The following is a 24,382-nucleotide window of genomic DNA, read 5'->3' on the forward strand; positions in this document are numbered from 1 at the left end:
CTCAGTTAACTACTCTTATAAAGATTCAGTAAACATATTAGACTAAAAATATTGACATCTTAAATATAATGGTACTGTTAGACCCTTAGGTATGATGACGTGACCTTTAACCTGACCTTAAAGGGTCAGGTCACAGCTAGGCCATTATATCAAAGAGCCGCACCGTCGTGCTTTAGAATTATACCATCGTACTGAAAAGCTCTGCTCTGAGAAGTATCCAAGTAGACTTTACTGTGCATGTTTAAGCATTTTTATTGCTTAAAATATACATGCTTTTGCTAATTGATAAACAGGTGATGCTACTAATACATTCATTCTAAGCATCTCATTGGCACTCATTTGTAAATATGTTTGTGGAGAGTGTGTGCCTCCACAAGCACTTTCATTTATGTGCGGTTCGGTAGGGATACGTGCAGTTTACGAGAAAAGTTTCATCTGTATAGATATTTTTTTGTACCCTGATGTGTGGTACGGATCCTGGCTTGATGACCTTTCGCTGTTGATAGCCCTACTGCAGCAGAATGCTGTTCTGTTCCACGGTTTTCAGAAGTTTTAATTCTGTTGCTAAATACTAGAACCATTTATTACGTCATGAAAATTGGTCGAGTCAGCGGAGCGTGTGTTGGGCTATCCCGAGCAACGTGGCCCCGGACTCCGAGCTCCAAGCCTTCACCTTCACCCCTTAACACCATACGTGCACGCAACATACGTATACCACTGTAGTGTTTCCTTGATGTGAACATTGGATAAAGACGGATTAAACCGAAGTTCAAATCAAAGTGCCTATAAATAAGGAATACAAACCAAAAATGGCATGTAAGAGGCGAGAACGATTTGCAAGCATTAGGCTTTGAATATTGTGTAAAGATGCCAGAGCTTGGAACATATTTACATGTTTGAGGAGAATTCCTCAGGGATGGTGATATAAACAGAGAAATTGCAAGGAGAGTGAAAGTAGAAGAGAAAGTTAAGGGGCCGCTGGGGTGTATTACCACAAGTGACGGGTAGTTAGGCTGCCTCAGACGGACGGCTGAGTGGGGAGCTCTGCCGTTTGAGAGGAGATAAAAGACACACGTTGCGAGGAGTGTGTGATTCAGCGTGATCGATAACACATGCTGATACAACTACAAGCAGAGGCAAGTGTATTTTGATAAGGAACACTGCTGGAACATGTAGTGAACAACCAGCTTGCGCATGAACAGCAGTCGGGGAAAGATTTCTGTAGGTATGTATGAGGGGCAACCCAGGAAGACGAGTATCTGATGTGGGAAATGACGTGAGAGACAGGTGATGAGAACAGGCAGCGGCGGGTGCTGGGGGTTGGATAGAGGAGACTAGGCTAGTGGGTCATGACAGAAGTGGGGGCGGCCACTCGGTCTCGCAACACACACACACACACACACACACACTGGATGAGGAAATTCTCTTTAACTCTTGTTTATGGAAGCAAATTTCGTCTCTATTAAGAAACGGCTTTTCGTAAACTTATAACGATATCAATTCTACATAAATTCTTGTTAAGAGGAAGCCAGTACCACCAGCGGTGGAGGTGAAAGGTAGATTTTAGAAAGTAGTGCCTGGAATAAAAACTAACTACAATTCCTATGTACAGGCACTGAGAGATTCAAAGCTTCAATGTAACAAAATATGAAGGAACTTTTGATGAAAAAGGTGAACTGCAGACGACTCCACAAAGACTTCCATGCCACAAAAACTTAGGGGAGAGTGTTAGTAGGTGAAGGGCGAATTGCGCAATGCAGGCGGCCTCCGATACTTGTGAAAACCTGCAGCAACCAGAAACATTCACTCTAACCCTGTACCACAACTCGCCATGATGACACCACGTAATCACACTGTCATGAGCCAACCATACAACCACGCCCTACTCTCATACAACCATACTCCCCATGAAAGACATCCATACCTACCGTACTGGAACAAACCCTGTTTAGAACCATACCGTCCTTGTTATGGTTTCGTTTCTCATCTTGTTCTTTGGGTGGACCAGCATTAAAGAACTTTAAGTTACGCGTCCTCCTTTTCCCTATAAAAGTCTTGGATAACAGGGATTTCACTACTAATACTGGCTCTAAACACATCAAAGGCATAATTTCATCGTTTATAATCATTTTTAGGGTTGATATGATGATTTCAGGTAACTCCTTGAGCACGACGATGCGACCTTCAGGTAAAGGATGATGGCCTGACCTTTGACCTGATTTTTAGGGTCAAGTCAAAAGGTCGAGCCATCACTGTCGTGCTCAAGGGATCAAGATATGAGAAAAAACTGTCTCCTGTGTAAAACACAAACCTCATAGAATTGTATGTGGATGTAGCGATAATCCTCAAGGGCGTAGCCATTGATGCAAGACACTTCTCAGTGGATTTTATGTAAAGTAAAATATTCCTCGTTAAAACAAAGCTGCTGAATATTAATGAGGAAGATACCTTTACGTCTGTACTTGATACAAGAGGATATAAGTATTGGCGCTTCATTTCTGAAGAGCTGCTAGTAGCCAAATTAAGCTTATTGTCTCATGCGCTTGTCAGAAACTTTCTACCACTTAAACATCCATCCACCCATTCCTCAAGGCTAGCCTAGCTTAGTTCAGAAAGTGTTGGTGCCTTTCACAGAGCAGAACAAATAACAGATGCAGACCTGTTTTACATGTTTTAACATCTTCATTGTCACCTTTACATGGATACAGATCTTTTTCCTCCTAGCAATAAAAATTCCAAACTTTAGGATAGTGAAAATAGAAAAGGAAACAGGTAGTAGTAATAGTAGTACTATTAATGTTAATTTTATTCTACCCACTAAAGGAAACTCTTGAAGAGCCAAAACATGTAAAAGCTCAAACTTGACCCCTTAAGCTCGACGTTATGAACCTTGGATATGATGGCCTGACCTATGACCTGACTAAAGTTCAAAGGTCATTTCATCATAACTATGGATCATACTGACGTGCTCAAGGAATTGTGTGTAAATATGACCTTTTATAACAGTATGCTTTACTAAGGACAGCTACCAAGGGTTTTTAGAAAAATAAAAGCCTATAAAGCAGGAAACAAGCGTAGCATCGTGGCACTGCAGTATCATATGCCGTAAAAATAATCTGTGCAACAAGCCAGCCTAGTCCACGATATGACTCAGCTTTCAAGTGCGTGCAGAAGAGGAAACTTGTAAGCGGCAGGCATATGACATTGGACGTAAGCTACCAAGTGTGTGCAGTCAAAATAGCATATATGTAACCAGGAATCCTAATAGACCACATTACATTGAACACAACTACCAAATGTGTGCAGAGAAGATTGGAGTATATACAACAATCAAACGTGAGTAAGCGTCATACAAGTATGTTTGTGTGATATCAGACACGGCTACCAGTTGTGCGCAGTTCAAACAGCCTACATACAATAAGCAAGCTCCGTGCCGTGCATTTATTTATGAATCATTAACTAGCTTGTGGAGAACAAAACACTTCGGGTATAACACCAAAAACAGTGATCTCACAAGGACAGCGAAGATAAACTATAGACTCAAAATGAAATCACAGAAGTAACTCACAAAGATAGCGAAATGATACTGACTCAGCTAAAATCTTAAAACCTGCTACGATCAGTGTCCATGATGGAAGCAACCCCATGAGTGTGACCAATAATTAGGGGGCCATTGTTGATGTGTGGATATAAGCTCGAGGCCAGTATTGGTTGCCACACTGACCGCCCGCCACCTGAGGCTATAACGCAAATTCACTAAATCACTGCACTGGTTGTACTTGTAAATTGAGCCCACTATAGATCCTCCCTCACCGACTTGAATTTAGCCCATGTGATGTGGGGGACGCTACGTTTTTCCTCATAGGATAAAAGCAATTAAATTTCTCTTTCTAGAGAATAGCGCCACACGCTAGCCTTGCCCTTCTGGCAAAAGCTCACAGTAGGTTGGTACGTTGTCTGTCTGCCCCCCTCCCTCTCTCTCTCTCTCTCTCTCTTTATATATATATATATATATATATATATATATATATATATATATTATCCCTGGGGATAGGGGAGAAAATACTTCCCACGTATTCCCTGCCTGTCTTAGGCGACTAAAAGGGGAGGTAGCCGGGGCTGGAAATCCTCCCCTTTCGTTTTTAATTTTCCATAAGAAGGAACTGAGAAGGGGGCCAAGTGAGGATTTCAAGTGAGGATTTCCCTCAAAGGCTCAGTCCTCTATTCTTAACGCTGCCTTGCTATGCGGGAAATGGCGAATAGTATGAAAAAAAGAAAAAAGATTATATATATATATATATATATATATATATATATATATATATATATATATATATATATATATATATATTCCTATGAGTCCACGGGGAAAATGAAACACAATAAGTTCCCAAGTGCACTTTCGTGTAATAATCACATCATTAGGGGAGACACAAGAGAGAAATATAAGTCAGTTGATATACATCAAAGAGACGAAGCTAGGACGCCATTTGGTAAACGTTTATGTGATTCAATCACATGTTTACCAAATATATATATATATATATATATATATATATATATATATATATATATATATATATATATATATATTCTTTCATACTTTTCGCCATTTCCCGCGTTAGCGAGGTAGCGTTAAGAAAAGAGGACTGGGCCTTTGAGGGAATACCCTCACCTGGCCCCCTTCTCTGTTCCTTCTTTTGCAAAGAAAAAAAAAAGAGGAGGATTTTCAGCCCCCCGCTCCCATATATATATATATATATATATATATATATATATATATATATATATATATGTTGACTGGTTGGTAAGGTTATTTAATGTATGTATGACTCATGGTGAGGTGCCTGAGGATTGGCGGAATGCGTGCATAGTGCCATTGTACAAAGGCAAAGGGGATAAGAGTGAGTGCTCAAATTACAGAGGTATAAGTTTGTTGAGTATTCCTGGTAAATTATATGGGAGGGTATTGATTGAGAGGGTGAAGGCATGTACAGAGCATCAGATTGGGGAAGAGCAGTGCGGTTTTAGAAGTGGTAGAGGATGTGTGGATCAGGTGTTTGCTTTGAAGAATGTATGTGAGAAATACTTAGAAAAGCAAATGGATTTGTATGTAGCATTTATGGATCTGGAGAAGGCATATGATAGAGTTGATAGAGATGCTCTGTGGAAGGTATTAAGAATATATGGTGTGGGAGGCAAGTTGTTAGAAGCAGTGAAAAGTTTTTATCGAGGATGTAAGGCATGTGTACGTGTAGGAAGAGAGGAGAGTGATTGGTTCTCAGTTAATGTAGGTTTGCGGCAGGGGTGTGTGATGTCTCCATGGTTGTTTAATTTGTTTATGGATGGGGTTGTAAGGGAGGTAAATGCAAGAGTCCTGGAAAGAGGGGCAAGTATGAAGTCTGTTGGGGATGAGAGAGCTTGGGAAGTGAGTCAGTTGTTGTTCGCTGATGATACAGCGCTGGTGGCTGATTCATGTGAGAAACTGCAGAAGCTGGTGACTGAGTTTGGTAAAGTGTGTGGAAGAAGAAAGTTGAGAGTAAATGTGAATAAGAGCAAGGTTATTAGGTACAGTAGGGGTGAGGGTCAAGTCAATTGGGAGGTGAGTTTGAATGGAGAAAAACTGGAGGAAGTGAAGTGTTTTAGATATCTGGGAGTGGATCTGTCAGCGGATGGAACCATGGAAGCGGAAGTGGATCATAGGGTGGGGGAGGGGGCGAAAATTTTGGGAGCCTTGAAAAATGTGTGGAAGTCGAGAACACTATCTCGGAAAGCAAAAATGGGTATGTTTGAGGGAATAGTGGTTCCAACAATGTTGTATGGTTGCGAGGCGTGGGCTATGGATAGAGATGTGCGCAGGAGGATGGATGTGCTGGAAATGAGATGTTTGAGGACAATGTGTGGTGTGAGGTGGTTTGATCGAGTAAGTAACGTAAGGGTAAGAGAGATGTGTGGAAATAAAAAGAGCGTGGTTGAGAGAGCAGAAGAGGGTGTTTTGAAATGGTTTGGGCACATGGAGAGAATGAGTGAGGAGAGATTGACCAAGAGGATATATGTGTCGGAGGTGGTGGGAACGAGGAGAAGAGGGAGACCAAATTGGAGGTGGAAAGATGGAGTGAAAAAGATTTTGTGTGATCGGGGCCTGAACATGCAGGAGGGTGAAAGGAGGGCAAGAAATAGAGTGAATTGGAGTCATGTGGTATACAGGGGTTGACGTGCTGTCAGTGGATTGAAGCAAGGCATGTGAAGCGTCTGGGGTAAACGTTTACATGGAAAGCTGTGTAGGTATGTATATTTGCGTGTGTGGACGTGTGTATGTACATGTGTATGGGGGGGGGGGGGGGGGTTGGGCCATTTCTTTCGTCTGTTTCCTTGCGCTACCTCGCAAACGCGGGAGACAGCGACAAAATATAAAAAAAAAAAAAAAAAAAAAAAAAAAAAAAATATATATATATATATATATATATATATATATATATATATATATATATATATATATATATATAATGTGTGTGTGTGTGTGTGTGTGTGTGTGTGTGTGTGTGTGTGTGTGTGTGTGTGTTTTGCCTAACTCTGCTCGAGGTTACAACGCGAGTGAAAAGGCACCTCCGGCGAGGCTGTATCACTGGGAGTACAATATTGTCAAAGAATTTTGTACCTCGAAGAAATCTACATTTCCCTGCTACTGTATGTCACTCGTAAGATGAAATTTGGCAAGGCGGCTGGCGTGGCTGGTGCTATGGTTGATTTTCTTAAAAAAGCGGGTGACTATGTTGTTGATTGGTTAGTTAGGCTTTTCAGTGTATGTATGGATCATGGTGAGGTGCTTGAGGATTGGCGAAATGCATGTGCAGTGCCATCGTGTAAAGGCAAGAGGGACAAATGTGTGTTCAGACTGTAGAGCTATAAGTTTGTTGAGTGTCCCTGGTAAGTTGTATGGAGAGCATCGTACTGGGGAGGTACATTGTGGTTTCAGAAGTGATAGAGGATCAAGTGTTTGCTCTAAAGAATGTGTGAGAAATATTTAGAGAAAAAGGATTTGTGTGTGGCATTTATGGATCTGAAGAAAGCATATGGAAGGAAAGATGCTAGAAGTAGTGACGAGTATAAGGGTGTAAGACGAGTGTATGAGTAAGAATGGAGGAAAGTGAATGGTTCCAAGGGAAGGTTGGTTTGCAGCAGGGATGTGTGATGTCACCATGGCCGTTTAATTTGTTTATGGATCGGGTGGTGAGGGAAGTAAAAACAACAGTCTTGGAAAGAGGGGCGAGTATACACAGTCTGCAGGGGATTAGGGGGATCTGGGAAGCGAGTCAGTAGTTGTTTGCTGATGACACACCACTGGTGGCAGATTCGAGTAAGAAGCTACAGAAGTTGGTGACTGAGTTGGGAGGAGTGTAAGCGAGAAGGAAATTGAGAGTGTTTGGTTCTGGGTAAGGAAGGGTCTTTGGCCGTGGTGTAAGATGTCATAATGGAAGGGACAAGTTTATGGAAAGGAGGGCGGGTTTGCAGTCTGTTGGGGATGGGGGAGCCTGGGAGGTGAGTCAGTTGTCTGTTGATGACATGGCTGTGGTGGCAGATCGAGCGAGAAACTGCAGAAGCTGATGTATAAATTTGGGAGGGTGTGCGAAAGGAGAGAGTTAAAGTTTTGAAGTCAAGGAAGGGGGAAAGATAGGTTGGTTGGAATGCTAGTTTAAATGGAGGAAAGCTGGAGGAAGTGAAATTTTCCAGATACCTGGGAATGGGTAAAGCAGCTGATGGATCCATGGAAGCTAAGGTTAGTCTTATGGTGGGTGAGGGGGCCGGTTTTATGGATTCGAGGCCTGGGTCCAATGTCAGTGCTTGGAGGTAATATGTGGTGTAAGCAAGGTTGGTCATGTTAGAAATCATGGGTTAAGAGGTGTCGTAGTAAGAAGAGTATGGATGAGAGAACTGGAAAGGGTGTGCTGAAATGGTTTAGATATATGGAGAGAATTATTGAGAAGCTGACTAAGTAGGTATATTTATCAGAAGTGGAGGGGACAAGGAGAAAGGGGAAACCAGTTTGTAGTTGGAAGGATGGAGGTGAAAAATGTTTTGACGGTCATGAATTGAACATTCAGGAGGATGCATGGCATGCACGAGAGAGAGAGTGAATTGGAATGATGATGTATACAAGAGACGAAGTGCTGTCTTTAGGCTGAACTAGGCTACGTGAAGCTCTCAAGGGAAACCAGTGAAAGGTCTGTAGGGCTTGGATTTGGATACATGACAACTAAAGAATGGCTATGAGAAAATGAGGCCGTTCTTCGTTTGTTTTTGGCGATGCCTTGCTACGCGAGAAACAGCGAACAAGTCTCGTATATATATATATATATATATATATATATATATATATATATATATATATATATATATATATATATATATTGTGTGTGTGTGTGTGTGTGTGTGTGTGTGAGAGAGAGAGAGAGAGAGAGAGAGAGAGAGAGAGAGAGAGAGAGAGAGAATATCCTCTAAGGCTCGGTCGTCTGTTTCTGACGCTACTTCGTTTAGGCAAGAAACTGCAAATAGATTTGGAAAAGATCATTCATAATTACTTCTCAGGACCCCTTTCTGAAAGGTTCCTAGCTTTACGCCAGGACCTTTATCCTAGGAGCTTCGGCAGCTCACAAGGCTGCGTTGCACTGTAGTAAGGACGCGTTCTCGGACTCTACTGTATCGTCAAATGATGATGGTACATGCTCGACAAAGGTGACTTGTCACTCGCAGATTAACCTCAAACAGGCGGAGTGCGATATCTACCAAATTATATATATATATATATATATATATATATATATATATATATATATATATATATATATATATATATATATATATATACCTATGAGTCCACGGGAAAATGAAACTCGTGGACTCTAGGAATATCTTGATCACGCGCAAAATTGTGATCCTTTCCAATATATATATATATATATATATATATATATATATATATATATATATATATATATATATATATATATATATAGTTTCAACTACTGTGTACGTTTTGCCAGAGTAACGTCATTCATATGGTGGTCACTAACCATCAAATCACGTACACTTTCAGCCAGTTCGACTCCACCATTCACATAGTGTCATCCATACCACTTCGGCTTCACTAACTGTCCCCCAAAAAATCTTTGTTATATAGACAAAAATAGGTTTGATCTCTAAGTATTTTGTTACATATCTCTAAGTATTTTGTCTACATATCAATACACTGCCAATTTACAATCAAACCAGCATAACCAACCTTCCCCAGCAGTATGAAGCTTGGAAGTATTTCACATTCATATCACTTCAAGATGCGTAGCTTAATTTTGCTATCCGAGAGGATTTGGGAGGTACTAATCTTCGTAATTTAACTCGTTTTTAATATTCTTATTCTTGAGAAATTTACATCGTCTTAAGGTGCCCCCCCCCCTCCCCCTCCCTTGGTTACCAGTTGTACTCATCTGAAAAAATGTGTTTTATCCGAAGGGAAACTGGGCATGGGAGGACAGCACAAGAACTGACTGTGGCATTTGCATAATCTGTTACTTGGTAAAGGTTAACCCACGTCCCACATGTGAAAAAAATAGCATAAAAGAAAAAAAACACACGTGCCCATGTCCATGATGAACGTGTTTGAGTGTCGGATTGGAAAGTCAGAATAGTGAAGAAGAAGAAGAGACTGTCTAATCCATAAGACTCGGTCTCAAGTGTGAATGAAGAATCACACTCACACTAACAAAACACACACAGCGAGCATAAATTCTTACACTCAAGAGCCAAGGCAGAGAGATACCCTTATTGACCAGTAACGTTTGTTTCCATAGCAACGACAATGATAACACACCACCATCAGTCTTAATTTTGGTTGCAAATTTTTTTTTGTGTTTGGCCATTAGTTTCGATCTTTACAGTCTCCAAAATCGATGAGATTCTTTTGCGCATATTTTACTTAAACACGTGACCTCCAGTTCTCATATCTCTTACACTGCACGTCCTATTTCTCTTATCCACATGCACCTTTGCCTGACACTTGCCTTGAGTGTAATATCATCAGCGGAGAACAATTCCAACCTCGAGTCGTCTATGTGGCAACAGCGCTTGTGTCAGTGACTGGCGAGAGAGGCGACACTCGCCCAGCACACTCTTTCCTATTTATAATAATATTTAGTATACATACGTATATATAGAATTTTACTTTACTCTTCGTATTTTGTTGCTTACTAGTAGTCTGCACACTCAGTGCACAGGATTCGCGTCCAGATTTCATAAGCTACCAGCTTATCGCCTTGAAACGTACCCTTCCCCACAATATAGACACGTTCCTTGACGTTGGTTGGAACGACGTAGTGGGGGAGTGTTGCCTCGAGGGGTTCTGTCGTTTCTCTTGATGTTGCCAAACCCTTAACTGGCCCTCGTCCAGACATCTTCATCAGACAATACTGTTAATGAAGCAAACCCTCTTGTGTAATGGTTTCAAGTTGTTCTTATCTTTATTGTTTTATGTATCTAAGTAACAAATCCGCAAATTCCACACAAATATGTTAGTTACTGCTGTGTTGTGTTTAAAAAACGCGTGAGTTAAAAGAAAAATAATCTGTGTAATGCTAGGATTGTGACATTTTGTTTGTTATCTATAGAAGATATCATTTGTGGCACTCAATTAATAGACACATATTACGCAAAGGACATATCAGTTTTCCTGGTGTCGTCTTACCATGAGGAAGAATGCCAGAAATGGTTTGTACAGAGTCTGAGGATAGAGATGGTTTTGCTTGATCACGACACACGCGCCACAATGAGACTCTTGGAGCCGACGCCAGACACATTCTTCTTACCCACCAGCACAATCTGCCTGGGGCATGACCGACAACGTGGTATGAAGCAGTGTTTCGAATTACCGCTCCCTCCAGCGTTACCACAGTGCAAAACTAGTCACCACAGTGGCATCACTAATGCCTTAACATTTGGTAATATTTAAACGACCGAATGACTGACTCCTTTACTTGGATCCACTGTGACCTTGACACACACACACACACACACACACACACACACACACAGTGGTTAGCGTTACTGACCATGAGCCAGCATGGCCCCGCATGGGATCGAATCCTGAGCGGAGCAGTAGGCCCACAACCCAATCTTCATCCTTGGTCCATATATGGGTACGTGGCTTAGACTAGCGTGTGTGTGTGTGTGTGTGTGTGTGTGTGTGTGTGTGTGTGTGTGTGTGTGTGTGTGTGTGTACATAGGAGGAAAACATGGTAATATATAAAAGGGTAAAAGATGGGCAGTACTATGAAGTGTAATACTTTCAACACAAATAGTGTCACACACACACACACACACACAGTAATGAGGATAGTATACAGGGAAAGAAGGCCATGATACGAAAGCTACCCAGCAGGAAATAAGCTGCATGAATCTGTGGGTGAGAGGGTCTTGACCCTAACGTGTAGTCTAGTCCCACCCTCGGAGAGCGCAGTAGAGGAGTTAACCGTCTGCTGGCGAGCAGATGAGGAAATATTCAGAAAACTCTTCACTTCCTTTATCAGGCCAGATTTACAATCTTGCTTCTGAAGTTTAGTAACTGGGTAAAAAAAGACACTGGGAAGGTTTAGAGCAAGGCAAAATAGATGGTGCTTAGAAGTAAAAGAGTTGAGTTACGGTAAGAGGTTTGTGGCCATAAAGGAGGAGAGAAAATTAAGAAGTGACTTGATCACAGCTCCTAAGTTTTTAAACCAGTTTCTGTACGTCCATAGTGAACATTTCTCGAAAGATGCAAATATAGAGCGATAGAGGCCATGACATGAAATTATGCGAGAAGTTTGTTGGAAGAGACGAAAAGAAGTTTCCTTTGAGTATAAGAGCAGTGGATGAATGGAATATTGTGAGTGATGAATCTGTGAATGTCGCCGGCACAAAGAAGTTAAAGGATAATATAAAAAGTTTAAAGAAATGTGGCTCCAAGTGTGTAAAACTTCCTCCTCGTACAGTAGAAATAAGTAATTACATATGAGCGGCTGTCAAGCTCCCTTCCATAGCTGGGTTGCTGTCCTTTATTTCTGCCATACATAAAGCTAGGTTACTGACATTCAGACCACAAACGCACTCTCTCCATCTATATAACACTCGGCAAAGTGTATCTCACACTTTTTTTTTCTTCATAAACGCACAATCTTCCTGTTGTGAGCGCTACTCGCTACCCCCAGCCTAGTCTGTACAATCTTCCTGTTGTGAGCGCTGCTCGCTACCCCCAGCCTAGTCTGTACAATCTTCCTGTTGTGAGCGCTACTCCCTACCCCCAGCCTAGTCTGTACAATCTTCCTGTTGTGAGCGCTACTCGCTACCCCCAGCCTAGTCTGTACAATCTTCCTGTTGTGAGCGCTACTCGCTACCCCCAGCCTAGTCTGTACAATCTTCCTGTTGTGAGCGCTACTCGCTACCCCCAACCTAGTCTGTACAATCTTCCTGTTGTGAGCGCTACTCGCTACCCCCAGCCTAGTCTGTACAATCTTCCTGTTGTGAGCGCTACTCGCTACCCCCAGCCTAGTCTGCACAATCTTCCTGTTGTGAGCGCCACTCGCTACCCCCAGCCTAGTCTGTACAATCTTCCTGTTGTGAGCGCTACTCGCTACCCCCAGCCTAGTCTGTACAATCTTCCTGTTGTGAGCGCTACTCGCTACCCCCAGCCTAGTCTGTACAATCTTCCTGTTGTGAGTGCTGATCGCTATCCAAGCCTAGTACTACAAAGTCATCGTGGGTAAAGTTCAAGTGATGGGGCCCCCAGGAGTGCACAGTTGTTCCCTTGGTGTACTGACAGAGAAAGTGATAACGATATTTCGAGATCATCTATGTCTGTTGTAATAGCTAGTCTGTTAAACAGTACACGGGCAGAGCAGCAGGTTCATCATACATTGTGAAGCACCACATGTGTGCTAGGTTATGTTTATTGTACGGAATTGACATAAAATTGGATCGACTTCAATCGAACATTTTGCAAGGTTGATGGATGAGGAATAATTCTGTTTGTGGATGTTTAGCAGATTAGTAAAGTCGTGGGATGAATGTATACGTATGCAGTGAACTTCGCTAATTTGTACACTTTCGAATAATAGCTAAACAGAATGGCTAAATGCCTAAACTTAGTAGGAAATGTGCTAGACACGACCGTTTGTAGAAACGGAACTATCGTCAGCCGACGAGACAAGCATAGTCTCGTCGTAGAACCGTTCGCTTCAAATGAGTCCAACTTGACCCAGCTGCTGACAGTAGCGGAGCTATGAAGCTGCAGGACATACCTAGAAACCCGTGTCGTGAGGTATCACCAGGACCCAATAAGTTCAGGGGTAATTATGAATAAATAAATTCCAGGTTGGAAGAAAATCCCTTAGTCTGCATCAACCCCTCCGAAGCGTTGTCTTTGTCCTGGATGACTAAGTAATGCGTCACACATTTTCCGGGACTCTGCAAGCGGTGGCCTCACGGGCAGCCGTCACCTTCCTGGAAGCTACAGTACAGGGAGGGAGGTAGGCAGGCAGAGCGTGAGAGATTTTGCCCCTCCTAATAGAAAACGGAGTCTGCTTGGTCGACTGTCTTAACCTTGTTTCTTACCCACGGATTAATTGAACTAATTCGCTGGCCTTAAACAGACTCTCACTTAATGTCTCTCTTAGTTGCCATTATGGAATAACAGGCTTCGTCCAGGGCGATTCTTCTCTCTCTCTCTCTCTCTCTCTCTCTCTCTCTCTCTCTCTCTCTCTCTCTCTCTCTCTCTCTCTCTCTAATCAGGACACATGTAAAAAGGTAATTTTGTACCTTATGAAATCTTTGTTTACACCAAATGTAGCGTTACATACGTAGACAAATTATGCATTTACTGAAGACAGTTTGGTATCACAAGATCATCTTGAACTCCCTATTGAATGATGTTATTGCTTTTCCATATACACAGTGGCGTTACACAAATGTGTATACGTTTCTATAGTTTTTTTTGTGTGTGTATAACTGGAAATCAGTCCAAACTCAGTGTCATCTCGATACCACATACCGTCTTGGGTGTCATCTTCCATTACATATTCCATACCTTTTATCACCAGTTTAATCTTAAACTTTAACAACTACACTAACTATTACCCTCCACATACTTTCTCATTATTTGTTACCTTTATTAGCCACCCTTCACTCATTATCTCTCATTCTGCACTATCATCATCATCTTCCTTTCACCATTCTCACTCACAGTGTCACCATTACTCCCAGGTAATCTCCACCATCCCCCATCCTGTAGGTTGTGCTGGCAACAGTGTCTGTGGGATCGCAACCTCAGAATGAAAGTGACTCATTGATTGGCGCATTACTCATAACGCCGTTACCACCCGTCTTCCTGCCTACCTACCTACCTACTTACCCCATCTTGAGCACTCTCCCTAGCTTCCCACCAACCTCCCTTCCTCTCTTTTCTTCCTTCCTACCACCACTATCACCATTCCACCACCTGCACCACCACCACAACCCAACTAGTTGTCTCTACCACCACCATCACCACCCCGTCTACTGCATCATCACCCCGTCGACTGTAAGAAAAATATCACCATGTCAACTTCCCCACAAGCAACCAGCACACTTATCCAACCATCTCGTCACCACCAGTTACCCACCAGCACCACCTCAATCCCGCTAACTGCCTCGTCATTATTGCCCCATCACTTGCTGTTCCCACACCACCATCTGCCCCTTACCAGTACCACACCCTATTACAACCCACGCCAAGTGCACCACTTGCTCAGAGGCTGTATCATTAGCCCATCACCTTCCTCATCATCATCTCCCCGCCAAGTGGCCCAGCATCGCCCCGTCAACTGTCACACCATCAGCTCACGTCATCCATCTCAGCAAAGTTCCCTTGGTTGTCACTTCGCCAGATGGCCTCCACTACACTGCCATGCCAAGTTCCTGCCATCTTTCTCGTCAGATTCACGCCAACAGCAACCCCATCGTTCCTGTCTGTGCTTGCCCCAGCTGACCTAACAGATCCATCTGCCTTCTTGACTAAGTGTCCATCATCATATCCACGTACCATCTCATTATTCTGTTTCCTTCTCCACTCACTATCACTCTACCTTCCCCAGCAGTCTGTGACCTTGACAGGCACATGCCTCGTGCCCGCCGCCCATCCCAGCCGCAGGGGTGTATGTTATGATGTATCCCACGCGGCGGGGACGGCGGCAGGATCCTCCAAATGAGTAATGTGTCACCTGCAAGGCGAACAGGTTGAGTCAGCAGCCACCGTCACAACTTTCTCCCCCCTCCTCCTCCCCCGTCACAGCACCCGTTACCGTCACCACTCAGTTCCTCCCACCCAGAGAACCCCGGCCACCGTCACCACTCAGTTCTCTCCACCCAGAAAACCCCGGCCACCGTCACCACCCACTTTCCCCCTAACAGCACCCGACCTTCGTCATCCCTCACTCCCCTACAGCACCCCAGCTTCCATTACCAAACATATCCCCCGCAGTACCCCACCCACAGTTATTACCCCAGCAACCGTCACTACTCAACTCCTCCATAAGAAAGACACCGCTATCATTCACTTGCACCACAACACCCCAGTCACCATCATCACTCCCACCCCACCTACAGCACCCCAGCCAAGGTCACCAATCACTTGCCTCATTACAGCACCCCATTTACCATCACCACTCCTCACCCATTCTTAGCACCGACACCACTCATTGCTTCCCCTAGAGCATCCCAGCCTCTGTCAGCACTCACTTCCACCTTCACAGCACCCAGGTTACCATCACCACTCTCCCCCAGCCACAGCACTCTTGTCTTGATCACTAATCACTTCCTCCTTCGCAGCATCCCAGCCATCATCACTACCCTCCCTCTTACAAAGCACCCCAGTCGTCGTCACTAATCACTTTCACCCCTCACAGCACCCCAGCCACCATCACGTGATACTCTACCCCCTCACACCAGCCACCATCATCAATCACTTCCCCCGTCCCCAGCACTTCAGCTACTTACACCACTGATTTCCTCCCCCGCAACACCTCAGTCACCGTCACTACTCCCCTCTCACCGCCGTCGCACCTCACCCCCTCCGAACAGCACCCCTCACCACCCACCCACTTTAAACACATCCCTTACTGCTTTGTGTTCACACTCTACAACAACCACAACACACTCTTAGCTTCGTTTTACACTCAGACGTTTCTTAATGTAACGGTCGTTATGTAAATGCCGGTACTAGTTACCAACTTGGTCAGCTTTACCGAACAAATTACTAATATCCTTTCATGGTAAAAGTAGTCTCGGTAAATGACTTGTATACCCTCACTCGTCTAATCCGCCATCATGACATTGAAAAATCTCGGTAATGATAAGTGTATGAGGAGGTGTGGGTGTCGCGGCCCCCGCGCGAGACTGGCTGCTGGTGGACAAGGTAAAGACATTTCCTGGTGGTGGAGGCGGTCACGGCTAGGCTGAAGGCTGAGCCACAACCTCGCTACTGTGACCTCTATCCACCATCACGCCACGTCCCCTCACCCTTAATCCTTTACCGTTGTCTAGTGCTTTGTTAGCATGTTGTGGTCACTCACCGGGCACGGACGGCCACGTTATTGTATTACGGAAATAATGCGAGCGAGGACTTGCCGGGGAGGTAGACGGCTCACGGTGAGCCAGAGATGTTCTCAACGTTCGTTGCGCTCCTGCATTTTTTTTTTTTTTATATTAATGTGTACGATCCTCCCTCTTACCTTTTGTTATCCTTGCCACTGTTTCCACGGTGCTGCAGTGTTGATTCCTATTTAATTCTGCCCATTTGATATATAGAACAGCTAAATCAAGATGTGATGCGTGAGGGGTAAAGCGGGAACCCTATCAAACCATTTTACTGGCGAGTCTCTCGTCATATCCACCATGGCGTGAGTTTCTTTATAACTACAAATGCAGACATGAACGAATCTCTTGTATAGACGTTCACCCTTGCCAAACTTCCCCGTGATGCAACCTGGTGGTATTTCCCATTCGCAACACAGGCATACGTACACACACACACACACACACACACGCTCCCAGGCCTTATACCAAGAACTCGCCACCCAACGCAAACGATAACAACAGCATAACTTTTTCCGTAAAGAGATGATACAGTGACATCGTAAGCCCGAGTATTGGAATATCATGTAACCTGCATGTGATCAAAAATGTGATCATGATAACATTGCGAGGACAGAATTCACCCGGGAAAAAAAAGAAGATAAGGGGTTAAGAAACAAACATACGCCCGAGAGGAGAGTGAACTAGATCTTCACAGTGTTTCTCTGTGATAACATCATAATTACCACAACAGGAAAAAGAGAAAGAGCGAGAACTCAGGTAACGTATTAACCGACGGGAAATACGTTCTGCAGACAACGTTTGTGATATCCAGTGAGAGAGAACCGTTATTGATAAAGCCGCCAGACTCGTAACGTATGCCTCCTTGCGGCCACATTGAACGTTTGTCAACGATCCAGACTCTACTCTGCCCGAGTAAATGACTCCACTGCCTGCCCACCCACCACCTTTGGATAGTGCGGAGTACACTGATAACCTGGTCTGTGCAGCAAGGGCGCTCGCATACGTATACATGCTGAAACACACGTACACGGACGTTCACACACACACACACACACACACACACACACACACACACACACACACACACACACACACACACATCTATATATATATCATTCTCGCCATTTTATGCACTGGCGAGGTTGCGTCAAGAACAGATGACTGAGCCTTAGAGGGACAGTCCTCATTTGGCTCCTTACTCTTTTCCTTCCTTTGGAAAGTAATACAGAGGGGAAGGATTTCTAGTTCCGCGCTCCTACCCCTCTCAGAAGCCTAACACGACACGAAGGGAATATGTGGGCAGTTTTCTTTCTCCCTTATCCCTAGGGGTATATATATATATATATATATATATATATATATATATATATATATATATATATATATATATATATATATATATGTGTGTGTGTGTGTGTGTGTGTGTGTGTGTGTGTATTATAAAAACATAGATACAGATGTAAACATTGGTCCATATACAAAAACAGGTGCATACAGATATAAAAACAGGACACACATGGTTAGCATAACTGCTTATGATTCACGCACGGGCCCGTTTGGGTTCGAATCCCGGGCGCGACAGTCAGCACACATCCAACCCAGCTGTTCATCCTCTCTTCAGGGCTAGTCGATAAATGGGTACCTGGCTTAGACTGGGTTGTATGTGTGTATATATGAGAAAAGACATGACACATACACCGGTTTAAGAGGCGGGGCAACACGAGTGTAAAACTTGTTCTCCATAACACACACACACACACACACACACACACACACACACACACACACACACACACACACACACACATTAGATGACGTACAGCTTGTTAATGGTGCCGCTAAAGTACACACCGTGTCGGTTTAGGTGTCTATATATAGCTGGCTATGTTTGGAACTCACCAGCGAGAATAAGGCTGGCTCGAGAGGTTCAAGAACAGCAGCTGGGGTCAAGAACAAGGAGGTGCGGCATGGCAGGAAGCTCGGCCAGTGACTGACAGAAGACAAGACACAGAAATGAAAGCCTGAAGGGACGGATGATACACCTGGTCAACTGAGTGGACAGTCCTAGCTACTGTAAGAGGAGCGACTGGAGCTGTGAGCAACACGTGATGAAGAAATCGAAGGAATGTGGAATACAAGACGTAGTAAAGCACGAGTTAGTGAAGGACAGTGAACAGTACTGGTCGACCATAATAAGAGGCCGGGAGCAACACGAGCACTCCACGTGACTAGGACGGACGTGTCACACTGAACAATATGTCTTGTAAGAGTTAAATAATGTGATCATGGTGTGACGGAGAGTCAGGGAGTAGCGTTGTGTTGTGGAGATGTGATTCAACCGTGAAAAGCCACAGTACCGCCGACACCCCTCGTCTCACCAAGTACCTCCATCTTCAACCCACTTATCGTGCACCCTAAATAGCCACCCACCCCATGACCACTAACTCGTACACCCTAAACCGCCATCCACTCTGAGCCCCTCAACAACTCACCCAGTACTCATCCACCTGAAGCCTAGTCACCCACCCTATTCCCGCTCACCAACCCATCTACCCTCATCCATCCGCCGGTCTCCCTCGCGCACGTATCAGCCCAGTGCTGAAGCAACAACTTGTCAGATTTGTTTATAAGTATTCCCCAGTGTAGCCAGGTCTGTCATCTTAACCCGGCCCTCTCCCTCCCTCCCTCCTCTCACCGCCACTCAGTGCCCGACTCCCTCCCTCTGCCAACATTGTTGAGTTGTGGGTATGTTGAGAGCTGGTATGGGTACAAATATTGAGTTCAAAACTACAGACGCTACGTTTGATTTAAAGGAACTGTCGTTTGGTAGTGTGTGTGTGTGTGTGTGTGTGTGTGTGTGTGTGTGTGTGTGTGTGTGTGTGTGTGTGTGTGTTAGATAAGTAAAACAGATAACGGTTTGTTGGGTTTGGGCAGCCATTTGGCTGAAAGAACAAAGTTTAGGTATTACAGATATTACAGACCTGTGAGGACAAGATAGTTACTAGTTAGATATTTCCACACATTAGATAAGGCCATGGATGAGGGACAACTAGATAGACAGAGTAACAGATAGATACACATGGATGTTTACAGAGTAAAAGTATGGTTTATACATTATGAACTTCACTGAACAGTCAGAGATTAATAGTTACAATATATAGTAGTGTGTGTGTGTGTGTGTGTGTGTGTGTGTGTGTGTGTGTGTGTGTGTGTGTGTTCTCTTGTGGGTATCTCCTTGAGTGCACGCATGTGTATGGTCATGCGTAGGCGCATGTGCAGGCTTACGTGCTGTCCACGAATTTAGGACTTTGCTTTAATACGTTTTTTGTCATGTGTACCAGAGAGCGATACAGTTACCAGCACCCCCTCCCCTCACCTCGCTCTCACACCCAGGGCCACTACCTACACCGCCCAGGGTGGGCGTGGGCAGGATGGGTGACTTCATCATACCCTGCCATGTCAACATGTACTGGGCATGTGTTGGGTGGCCACAGCTACTGGCCTGGTTAGCGATATTCCCCCTGCTGCGGCGGCCGGACACCTCACAGATAGACAGGTTACGGTGTGTGTGTGTGTGTGTGTGTGTTAAGCACCCGACCTGATAACCCTGGTGATGTCTTGTGTAACCATTAGTGTTACTGTTCTCTTTGTTACTGTGAGGGGGAGCGCCCGTGGTGCTTGGTGCTCCTGTACCTACCAGGGATCACGGTGAGAGGTCTGGTTTCTTAATGCGGATCCTGAACAGTTGTGAATATCTAGAGTATAACATTATGCGTTGGGGAGAGACGACGACGAGATTTCGCATGATGGAATAACGAGGAGAGAGAGAGAGAGAGAGAGAGAGAGAGAGAGAGAGAGAGAGAGAGAGAGAGAGAGAGAGAGAGAGAGAGAGAGAGAGGTAAAAGTACAGGACAGGGGGCGGGGGAGTCCGCGGCCACACGTCAGGTCATAGGAAAGATAAAGGAAGAACCTGTGGACGGAGGAGGCGGGCGGTAGGAGGAGGAGGAGGAGGAGGAGGAGGTGGAGCGTCCGTCACCTGGTTCTCGGTCGGTACTGGGTAACGGGTCTCCAACACCTGCCAGCCACAGCCACAGCCTTCCTCGGGAGGGTCTACGACCTTACAACCTTCCCCATCCACCCACCCACCCCACACACACACACACACACACACACACACACACACACACACACACACACACTGAACAACAACAACAACAACAACAACAACAACAACAACAACAACAACAACGACAGCTAACTCACCACTTCACACAGTGAACAGGAATGAAGACTTCAATTACTTTTCGAGAGAGAAACGTCTTGGTTTAGAGGAAGGTATGTGTGCCTTGGGTTGCTAGCAGCAGCAGCAGCAGCAGGGAAAGGGAGCTGACATGTGTGTGTACATATATGACTGCCAAGGCTCTACGTGTGTACTTACCTCACGAAAAGTGCTCACGTTACAGATCATCTGTTTCTGTAGAAGACTCTGTGGTTAACCTGTGATGGAAATGTAATTATGCAATGTACTGCTTGGTAAAGAGAGACAGACATAAGGCAGGGGTGTGACGAAACAAAGAGCTAGAAGAGAAAGAGAAAAAAAAAAACAAGAAAAAAACATGAGGGCTGATAACAGTTGGGTCAGATGAGGACACATGTGTCGTCCACCCCACCTTGAACGTTAACCCGCACCTTCATGGTACGACCCTCTGAGGTGGGGGACGCCTACAGTACGACCTTTAGGGCCTTTGAGAGCGTACTATTGAGTGTCAGGTCAAAGGCCAGGCCATCAACATACTCAAGGGTCGTAACGTCTCTCTCAAGGGTCGTACCATCGTGCTTTAGTTTCGGAGGGCACGTGGTGTGATCATACCACCCAGGGGTCGTAGCGATATATTGAAGGATCGTACCGTTGTGCTCAAGGATTAAAACCACGTGACAAGCTAGAGCCGCAGTTTTTCCCTCAAGCGCAACTGTCTGTAAAACACACACACACACACACACACACACACATGGTCCAACCCTCGATGGTGTAGGACGTGTCAGTGGCGCTCTTAGGTCGCGTACACTGTGGTCAACATGTCGACCTGAACTCCCGGCATGATACTTGGATTACGCCTTACTGGACCTCCCATATTCACACAAGAGTATTTGATTAATACAGAGATGTACATATTAGATACCTTTACCAGTGAATCACAAACTTGGCGAGTCGCTGTCGCCTCACTGTAACCAAAATGACACTGACATATTCTTCAGCGCTCCGACCCGTTGAAGTTGTGACCTAGCTGACCACAGCGACTCAATAACAATTTCCTCGAGGGTCATAAGCGCGATTACCTTGGCCAACGTCCGTCACCACAATCACCTTGTACCACCCAGTGCTCGTACAGCTACAAGAACTGTCCTACACCTACTACTGTGAATGTTATAAAATTCATGAACTAGTGCACGGCTAAGCAGGCATATGGCTTACTTTTGCCGTAGTTATGTGGATTGTTAACTACAGTATTACTGTAACACAACCAACGTGAAAATATTCGTCACTTAGAATTCACCATCAAATACATGTCTAAACAGTATTGCTGCTGTTCACCCAAGATGTACCATTACATCAGTTAATGTTTGCCACTGAATACATAATGTATGTCAACACAGTACTACTGCAATTCAAGCAGTATTAACTCTACATCACGCAGTGTTCAGCGATTCACCACTAAATGTATAAACCATAAACTTTTGTTCTGTAAAACTTGTTGTATTATGTAGATAAACGTCACTCCAGTGCTTATCCAGCTCAACCTTGAGCTTAAGCTCTCTTGTGATTAATTAACTAGTTACTATAATGACCCCCCCCCCAATTATTTCATTCATCAACCATGTGTTTTCAACACAATGGCTGCCTGACTTCAGTAAAACGTTCTTTCTCTATTTGCGCGCCGCAACCCCCCACCCTGCGCCCCCCCCACCCCCTTCCCTCCCCCCCTCACTCTCTCCTCCGCTACAGTACTGTACCAGATCGAGGTCTTCCCTCCGTGTGTACCATCTGCATCGTTATCCTCTCCAGTGTATACCATTACATTTCAGTGATGTGTACAGATCACCTTGTTATGGACCATCGCGTCTCCAGTTATCATTCCTCGCGTCTTCACTTGCCCTATGATGCGACTTCCAAACTCAGGGCTGCTAGCACAACTTCCTGACTAACTAACGACTGCAGCACCACACATATATGGTCTCCTCTCCCTCTCTCTTCGCGTTCGCTCTCTCTCTCTCTCTCTCTCTCTCTCTCTCTCTCTCTCTCTCTCTCTCTCTCTCTTCACCGATACGAGATGCGAGGTGCTCACCATGTCCGCCCTCATCCCCCCCCCCTCCCCACGCACGTGAAGGGAAAGCCACCCACGTCAAGACAAGGGAAGGGAGATGTGTCTGGAAGCCAAGGCTACACCACGCATATCAACAACAACAACAACAGGTTCATGAGCACCGGAATGTAAAGTCTCGACAGCGACATCTGGACACCCCTGCCTGGCCCGGCCGGCAAAGATGGTAAACAACTGTGGAATACAATTGTGGGGTTGGCAGTTGGTGTCGCACACTGAGGAAGTGCACAGACAACAGCAGGCCAACCGCTCACTCTGGGGAAGGGGGACCAGGTGGGAGCGAGTGACGGCGCTCCGTGTGCCTGTTCGCATGCCAGAGGTCTTGGTCCACCTGTGCTGCGTCTGCACATCGGTCGAGTGATGAAAATCATCATGAAATGTATATAGTAGATGTGTAGGGTAACAGTAAAGAGAACAGAAGTATTAAAGAGGTAGACAATGCATCAGTACAAGTTTATTCTCTGGACACAATTCATTCCTCTGACGGTTCCTGATCCTACGAAAGAAGTTGCTGCTGTTGGTGAGACGTCATGGCGTAGCCGCACACAGCTCCGTCGACTGAGTCGGCTCATTAGTGGTGAATCATAATGGCCGTGAGATGAGGAGGCAAGCACCTGCACAACGACGCTGCAACAACAGCAGTAACTGAACACCAAAGAAACATGACCCACAGGAAACCTATGTGTTTACCTTTGTCGCCATCCAGCTGGTTGTTATTGAGGACATCACTGTTGGTGCTGCTGGTGGCGGAATGGTGGCGATGCGGGTAGTGTTGCAGGCCATCAATACGTAACCCGTCTTCTTCTTCCTCCTCCTCCAGTGTCCCTAAGCCTCCGCCTGGCACCTCTGGCGTCCTGTGCACCCCCATGGTGATTTCCTGTCGTCAGGATGGTGGTGGTGAGGCGGGACAGCCACGAGGGCTTCCGAGTTGTTGTTCGTCACCGAGGAGCTGGATGATGCCGGTGGAGAAAAGAGTGTTCAGCCGAGATGCGAGTGTTGGCCAAGCCGTGAGTAAGGTGTGCGGCAGTAGCAGGAACAGCTGGGGCGGCAGTGGTGGTGATAGAGAATGTCTGGGTGGGTCATCAAACACTCTCACCACGAGAACACCAGACTGTTGGCCACCGCAGCGCCAGGCACCTCCTCCTACGCTCTGTCTCGCTCCTCTGTCTCAGTCCACTGCCCTCTGGCTGGGCTCTGGGCCTTCACTGCCCAGGGTGCACTGCAAGTTCCTCAGTAAAATTCTACAAGAAGTCCGACTTCAGTCACTTCCTAATTCTCTATCGCTGATATATTAATATATATGTATATATATATTTATATATTACTTATACCTGAGAAACAAAACAAAT

At 45.0% G+C, this 24,382-nt stretch overlaps 1 protein-coding gene across 2 annotated transcripts in view; it reads right to left on the reverse strand.

The window, feature by feature from the left end:
- Positions 1–24,382, reverse strand: part of LOC139753343 (ribosomal protein S6 kinase alpha-5-like) — a 258,307-nt gene that overhangs the window by 92,325 nt on the left and 141,600 nt on the right. Inside the window, exon 2 of one of the 2 annotated variants that reach the window (XM_071669738.1) lies at positions 23,724–24,364. The exons of the other annotated variant lie outside the window; for it this stretch is intronic. Coding sequence (XP_071525839.1) covers positions 23,724–23,901 — 178 coding nt within the window. The 5' untranslated portion in view covers positions 23,902–24,364. The remainder of the gene's footprint in view (positions 1–23,723; positions 24,365–24,382) is intronic. 2 annotated transcript variants of the gene reach the window in all.

Source organism: Panulirus ornatus, chromosome 1 (assembly GCF_036320965.1).
Source record: "Panulirus ornatus isolate Po-2019 chromosome 1, ASM3632096v1, whole genome shotgun sequence".
Lineage (NCBI taxonomy): Eukaryota > Metazoa > Arthropoda > Malacostraca > Decapoda > Palinuridae > Panulirus > Panulirus ornatus.